Genomic DNA, 7,762 nt, shown 5'->3' with positions numbered 1-7,762 from the left:
GAGAGTCTCTCTGCTGCAGTGCATTCTGGTCTCTCTCCTGCTCCTGCAGTGCATTCTGGTCTCTCTCCTGCTCCTGCAGTGCATTCTGGTCTCTCTCCTGCTCCTGTGGTGGAGAAACTGGTCTCTCTCCTCTTCTACGATGGATTTCTCCCTGTATGATTGTTGAACGTCTCTCGGTGCAAAATGGCGGCTCTAGAAAGAAGCCCTCGCTCTTTGATTCTGAGGGACTGACACCAAAACCTGACGTTTACCGCTGATGTTTTACATCCTGAAACATTTTCTCATATCAAACTGGAAATATCTGCAGGTGACGTCACCTCTTCTACGATTGGCCGGTTATCCATCGAGAAGAAAAACACAACTAACTACTGGATGGAGCCGGAGATGAAAGTGTTAAACTGAAGTGTTTTAGGGAGTTAAAACTAGATCAGACTGGAGCAGCAGAACTCTCAGAACCAGCGGCTGAAACACATCGAACCGCAACGACATGAAGGACAGACTGAACTCTGAGCCGCCGGGCGAGCCGGGCGGCGGAAAACAAACGCACCCGAAGCTGCTCGTTTCCTTCGGAGCCTGCTGGGGCTGAAACCAGGGGGTGCGTTACATTCCTGTGACAGTGCTGAGCAGAGGGGAGGTGCAATCAGACGGCAGCAGTGGTCCTTTAATATGAAGCCCCAACAACAGAGAGGGAGAGAGAGAGAGAGAGAGAGAGAGAGAGAGACAGACAGACAGAGAGAGAGAGAGAGAGAGAGAGAGAGAGAGAGAGAGAGAGAGAGAGAGAGAGAGAGAGAGAGAGAGAGAGAGAGAGAGAGAGAGAGAGAGAGAGAGAGAGAGAGAGAGAGAGAGAGAGAGAGAGAGAGAGAGAGAGAGACAGACAGAGAGAGAGAGAGGAGAGAGAGAGAGAGACAGAGAGAGAGAGAGAGAGAGAGAGAGAGGATCACATCAGTTCAGTCCCGTGCTTCCTGGCAAAATTCCCGATGAAAGTTTACGGTAAATTCCCAGTCCGGTCTTCCTGGCTCCAGTCCAGAGCGGCGGCAGCGTTGTCCGACCCAGACAGACTTCAGACTGAAGCCCTGATTGGCTGGGAGTCGAGCCGGGGTCGGCCACTCCTGAATCGCTTCTCTGTGGCCGTCGCTAGGCAACCAGCTGTTGGTGGGCGGGGACTGAGGATGAAGAGTAGGAGGAGGAGGGGGAAGGGGGATGTCGTTGGGGCGTGGGGGCGGGGGGCGGGGCCAGGTGGGACAGGTGTTTTAAGAGACACACCTGAGCATCGGATCCTCGGCCCCTGATTGGTTAGACAGGCGGCGGAGGGGCGGGTCTCTGAGGCACTAGAGGTTGTGATGCAGCAGGCGGTTTTCTGAAAGAGAGAGAGAGAGAGAGAGAGAGAGACAGAGAGAGAGAGAGAGAGAGGAGAAAAAAGATGAGAGAAGGCAAAATAGCGTTCTTGTTGTTTACAGCAGAAGAATAGAAACAGCAGAAACAGGTTTTCATGTTTTTCTTACAGCGGAGGAGGAGGAGGCCGCAGAGCGTAGGAGGAGACCGTCCTGCTGGTCTGCACCACCTGACACACACACACACACACACACACACACACACACACACACACACACACACACACACACACACACACACACACAGGTCAGGGTGATAACAGCGTTTCATACTGCTTCCTGTTCAGAAAGTGTGCTGAGTTTAATGTAAAGTATAATAACTGGCATGAATCTTTATGATATAAAATGTGTATATGATATATTTGTATATACATCGTAGTAAATAGCATCAAACTCATAAACTAGGCTTCATAAAAACAGAGTATTTAAATTGAATGTTTTTCTTAAGTTCAAATTGATTTTTCTCTGTATTGCTGGTTGTTGTTTTCTGTTCACAGAAAACAACAACCAGAGAAACACTGAGAACCAAGCAGTTAGTGAACAGGCAGCCGGAGAGACAGACAGGCAGCCGGAGAGACAGACAGGCAGCCGGAGAGACAGACAGACAGACAGACAGACAGAAAGAGAGACAGACAGAGAGACAGAGAGACAGACAGAGAGACAGACAGGCAGACAGACAGGCAGCCGGAGAGACAGACAGACAGACAGGCAGCCAGAGAGACAGACAGACAGACAGACAAACAGAGAGACAGACAGGCAGACAGACAGACAGAAAGAGAGGCAGACAGACAGACAGGCAGATAGACAGGCAGCAGGCAGAAACTCGGTTGGAATTTTTGGCCCCAAAGCAGAATATTCCTTAAAACTGTACAGGAGGAGAGCTGCAGCAACAAGAAACCACACAGTACACAGTACTGCAGTACAAATACTGCAGACTGATCAGAGTACAGCAGTAGTATTGCAGTAGTATTGCAGTAGTTCTGCAGTAGCAGTAGAGAGTATTTACCTTCTCTGGTGGCAGTAACTGAGCATGGTGCTTCACATGGAGAGAGAAGACAGTCAGACTCGTTAAGACTCGTTAAGACTCGTTAACTCAGTCCAATTAAAACAATTAACGTCAAATCATTCAGAATCTACTGTCAGCTGAACACTCGGTACTCAGCTCTACTGACGCTCTACTGACGCTCTACTGACACTCTACTGACACTCTACTGACACTCTACTGCCTCATCTATTAATTAACTGGCAGTCTATCAATTAACCAACAAGTCTCTTAATTAACTGGTGAGTCGATCAGTTAACTGACCAGCTGATTAAAGACTAGTTGATTTATAACTTGGGGAAGCACTGCGGTCGCCATGGAAACACAGTGGAAAATGTAGAATGTCTCACCTGCGGCTCCGCCTCCTGCAGCAGAGAGGCGGGGTCACACACAGTGACATCATCAGTCTGCTGAACTAACCAATGAGCAGCTGAATTACACTGATTGGGGCGTTGCTATGGCAATTAATTGAAAACTGATGAATCTCCTGTCTTGTTTGAGCTGCTGTCATGAGCTTGTTTAGGACAGACATGGTTAATGGATAACTGATGATGTAATAACTGATGGATCAGATCATAACCTGTGAAATAACACAACGTCCAACATGTCAAAACACCTGATGTTGTGTAACAACTAAAAACAGTTACACCCATTATCATGTAATACATGCCATGTTTTATATTATCAGGAAGAAAATATTAAAATATCAGGTTATATTGCATTTTGGACCCATTCAGAGGGACAATTTATCACATTATGACAAGTTATTACCTCATTAAACAGTTCTTACATCATCACTCCTCCCATTAGATGTGAGAGACATGAAGACTTTATCAGAAGTTTAATAATGAAGTTTAGTTGCAGTTTGTGTTCAGACAGACAGAGGGTTGAGTTTGGTAAACAGTTTAACACAAGACAAGTGAACTGAGTTTAGTTTAGTCTGAGTTAGACACACACACACACACACACACACAGATACAGCCTGTACAAACAGTATAATATAGCTTCATATAGCTTCAGTTTCAGAAACTCACCCCGTCTCTGACGATGTTGTTGTTGCCCCGGGCGACAGCGGGAGGCTGGGCTCTGGGAGGCGGTCCTCTGCTGGGATTGGCTGAAGCTCTGCCATCGGCCCTGATGACAGGAAGACAGGAAGTCAGGAAGACTAAAGACAGGAAGTAGGACTGGGTCAGACAGACAGACAGACAGAGAGGCAGACAGACAGAGAGGCAGACAGACAGACAGACCACTGACTGAACCCTCATGGAAAACTGATCTGGATTCAGAATGTGTGTATAAGCTGAACAGCAGGTGTATTTCACCTGCAGGTGCAGCTGATACAGAAATCATTTTCATGTTTCAGTCAAACTGCTTTAACAGGCGGAGCGTCAGCTGACTGTTCAGCTGGAGTGTCTCCGTCTGGATTTACAGCCTGACTGACTTCAGTTCTGCTCAGCTGAGCTGAGCTGGAGAACGTTCAGGAGAACGTCCAGGAGAACGTCCAGGAGAACGTGCTGGAGAACGTCCAGGGGAACGTCCAGGAGAACGTGCTGGAGAACGTCCAGGAGAACGTCCAGGAGAACGTCCAGGAGAATGTGCTGGAGAACGTCCAGGAGAACGTCCAGGAGAACGTCCAGGAGAACGTGCTGGAGAACATCCAGGAGAACGTGCTGGAGAACGTCCAGGAGAACGTGCTGGAGAACGTCCAGGGGAACGTCCAGGAGAACGTGCTGGAGAACGTCCAGGGGAACGTCCAGGAGAACGTGCTGGAGAACGTCCAGGAGAACGTGCTGGAGAACGTCCAGGAGAACGTCCAGGAGAACGTCCAGGAGAACGTGCTGGAGAACGTCCAGGAGAACGTGCTGGAGAACGTCCAGGAGAACGTCCAGGAGAACGTCCAGGAGAACGTGCTGGAGAACGTGCTGGAGAACGTGCTGGAGAACGTGCTGGAGAACCATGAAGTGGTTTGGAGTGTTCAGGAGCAGTTTGCTGACTCAGCTGCAGGATGGAACTGAACTTCAGTTTCACGCTGCAATTCACTGAAAAGTCGCCTGCATGAACCTAAACTTTCTGCAACTAGATTCATGCAACAGCCAATCAACATGCAGTACTACAGCCAGCTGATAGAGTAACTGACAGAGACAACAGACGACAAACAACCAGGAAAATAAATCTGTCATCCAGTATTCTGAAGGTTTGTGGATTCACTTTACATTTAGATCTTGTTGTATTCCAGGTAGTTTCAGTATTTCCTGTAGAGAAAGTGAACTTGGCAGTGGATGTTAGCTGCTGTTAGCTTCACCGCTAACTATGAGCATACAGCAGCTTCTGTTATGTTAATGTTACACCACAGTGAAGAGGTTTAATATGCTGAATTACTAACTGTTTAACCTGATGTCAACACAAAATAATGTTTGCTGTTGTAAAACACGACTTCCCCCTCTCAGCTGTTTAAACCGTAGCAGAGCCTGTTGTCCTGCATCATGTGACAGTGAAGAACTCCCAGCTGTACCACTGTGTTGTGCAGACAGCTGAGACCGAACCTGTCTCTCCATGTTGTCTCTCCAGCTGCTCTGGTGTCTCTCTCTCTCTCTCTCTTCTCTGTGAAGTTTGCCTGTAGAAAGCGTTCAACGCGACATGACGGCCCTGACAGGTGAGGCGGGCCGCATGTTGAACACCTCACTTGTTGTTGTTGTTGTAGAAAAATGGCGGCTGAGGAGCTGCTGTGTTCCTCCTGCTGTTATTAATGTTTCATATTAATCTGCTGCTCCAAACAGTTTGGAAAACTAAAAATCAAACTTTCAGCTCTCCGCTCCAAACAAACGCTGCAGTGAGCGAGTCTCTCTCTGTGATTGGTCGGCTCGCTCTGCATGAAAGCATATGACATCAGACCGTCATAACCGTCATAACCGTCATAACTGTCATAACCGTCATAACCGTCATAACTGTCATAACCATCATAACCCCGGGAATCTGCCGGCTCTGTTCACAGCAGACTCACAAAGGAAGATTCTTGGGAATTTCTCTCAGTCTGGAGGGAAACTATCGATTCCGACTCTGTTCACACCAGAGAAGCTGCAGGTGGAGAGACAGACAGCTGGAGAGACAGACAGGCAGCTGTCTGTCTGACTGACCTGACTATTAATACAACAGCAGCTGAAGGAACCTGTCTGCTGCTCAGCTGAACCTGTCTGCTGCTCATCTGAACCTGTCTGCTGCTCATCTGAAGGAACCTGTCTGCTTTAACATTATTTTGTGTTGACATCAGGTTAAACAGTTAGTAATTCAGCATATTAAACCTCTTCACTGTGGTGTAATATTAACATAACAGAAGCTGCTGTATGCTCACAGTTAGCGGTGAAGCTAACAGCAGCTAACATCCACTGCCAAGTTCACTTTCTCTACAGGAAATACTGAAACTACCTGGAATACAACAAGATCTAAATGTAAAGTGAATCCACAAACCTTCAGAATGACAGAGATTTATTTTTCCTGGCTGTTTGTCGTCTGTTGTTTCTGTCAGTTACTTTCAGCCGACTGGCACAACTGAAAGTCAGGTGACATGATATCAGCATTTTGATTGGCTGTTGCCTGAATCTAGTTGCAAAACGTTCAAACAGTTTCAACTTGATGCAACCAGGTTGCAGGCAACTTTTCAGTTAATTGCAGGTGATACACAGGCAACTGGGTTGTGTGGGAAGGTTTCACTGTGTGACGCCAAACAGCTGATGATGTGGAAATATAACGACAGGAAGTGACATCATATCCTGTGTTCAGATTAAGGCAAAACTCTCCTGTAAACTTAATCTGATTCTCTGTCAGTAAGCTGATAATCAGAGTAACAGACAGATTTCTGCTCAGTCTGTCAGTTTATCAGCTGGAAACTGATTTCTGTTTTCAAACTGCAGGTCAAAGGTCACCAGACACACTGACCTGACGTCACCAAAATCTGCCATTTCTGTTCAGCTTTGTGAAAGCGATATTTTATATTTCCGGACTCACTCGTATCCCTGCGAGCGCTTCCTGCGGCTCCGCCCCAACCGCTGCAGCAACTCGTTCCTGTGCAGGAAAACAAACGCACCCAGAGCCAGGAGAGGAAGAACCAGGAAGAAGAAAACTAACAGACCGTCTCTGACAGAGGTGTCTTTATCTGGAGAGAGAGAGAGAGAGAGAGGGGGGGGGGGGAGAGAGATAGAGAGAGAGAGGGGGGGGGGGGAGAGAGAGCGGGGGAGAGAGAGAGAGAGGGAGAGAGAGAGAGAGAGAGGGAGAGAGAGAGAGGGGGGAGAGAGAGAGATAGACATAGAGAGAGAGAGACAGAGAGAGAGAGAGAGACAGAGAGAGAGAGAGAGAGAGACAGAGAGAGAGAGGGAGAGAGAGAGAGAGATATTTCAAATCAACAAGACATTATTCCAGCCAAACATTACATTATTGTTCAAGAAATAATATCAGATTAATATTATAGTAATTAGATGAGAATAATGTTCCAGTAATCAGATGACATGACTGTTGAGGTCAGAGGTCAGAGGTCAGAGGTCAGAGGTCGACCTACCGTTCCACGTGGGGCCGCTGTCCACGCTGCCGCCGTAACCTTTGACCTCACAGAGGGGCGGAGCCCAGCCGTCCTCACAGTGACAGTTCCTGTTACTGTTACACACCTGAGAGACAGACAGGCAGAGAGACAGACAGGCAGAGAGACAGACAGGCAGAGAGAGAGACAGGCAGAGAGAGAGACAGACAGGCAGAGAGACAGACAGGCAGAGAGACAGACAGGCAGAGAGGGAGAGAGAAACAGGTTAATATTGTGATACAGATGAACTGACACACCTGACAGACAGACAGACAGGCAGACAGACAGACAGACAGACAGACAGGCAGACAGGCAGACAGACAGACAGGCAGACAGACAGGCAGACAGACAGGCAGACAGACAGACAGACAGGCAGACAGACAGGCAGACAGACAGACAGACAGACAGACAGGCAGACAGGCAGACAGGCAGACAGACAGACAGACAGACAGGCAGACAGACAGGCAGACAGACAGGCAGACAGACAGGCAGACAGACAGACAGGCAGACAGACAGACAGACAGACAGACAGACAGACAGACAGACAGAGAGGCAGGCAGACAGACAGGCAGACAGACAGACAGGCAGACAGACAGACAGACAGACAGACAGACAGACAGACAGACAGACAGACAGACAGAGAGGCAGGCAGACAGACAGACAGACAGACAGACAGACAGACAGGCAGACAGACAGGCAGACAGACAGGCAGACAGACAGACAGACAGAGAGACAGACAGGCAGACAGACAGACAGACAGAC

At 48.2% G+C, this 7,762-nt stretch overlaps 1 protein-coding gene across 1 annotated transcript in view; it reads right to left on the bottom strand.

Annotated features, from left to right (window-relative positions):
* Positions 1-893: 893 nt before the first annotated feature.
* Positions 894-7,762, bottom strand: part of adam9a (ADAM metallopeptidase domain 9a) — a 50,904-nt gene continuing 44,035 nt past the window's right edge. The window contains exons 19-24 of the mRNA XM_071899108.2: positions 6,983-7,088; positions 6,436-6,583; positions 3,468-3,567; positions 2,398-2,427; positions 1,503-1,561; positions 894-1,357 (exon numbers count right to left, since the gene is read on the bottom strand). Of these exons, the coding sequence (XP_071755209.2) occupies positions 1,294-1,357; positions 1,503-1,561; positions 2,398-2,427; positions 3,468-3,567; positions 6,436-6,583; positions 6,983-7,088 (507 nt within the window). The 3' untranslated portion in view covers positions 894-1,293. The remainder of the gene's footprint in view (positions 1,358-1,502; positions 1,562-2,397; positions 2,428-3,467; positions 3,568-6,435; positions 6,584-6,982; positions 7,089-7,762) is intronic.

The sequence above is a fragment of the Centroberyx gerrardi genome, chromosome 8 (genome assembly GCF_048128805.1).
Source record: "Centroberyx gerrardi isolate f3 chromosome 8, fCenGer3.hap1.cur.20231027, whole genome shotgun sequence".
Classification (NCBI taxonomy): Eukaryota; Metazoa; Chordata; class Actinopteri; order Beryciformes; family Berycidae; genus Centroberyx; species Centroberyx gerrardi.
The sequence above is the reverse complement of the archived record's forward strand: the minus strand, read 5'-3'. Positions and strand labels throughout refer to the sequence as shown.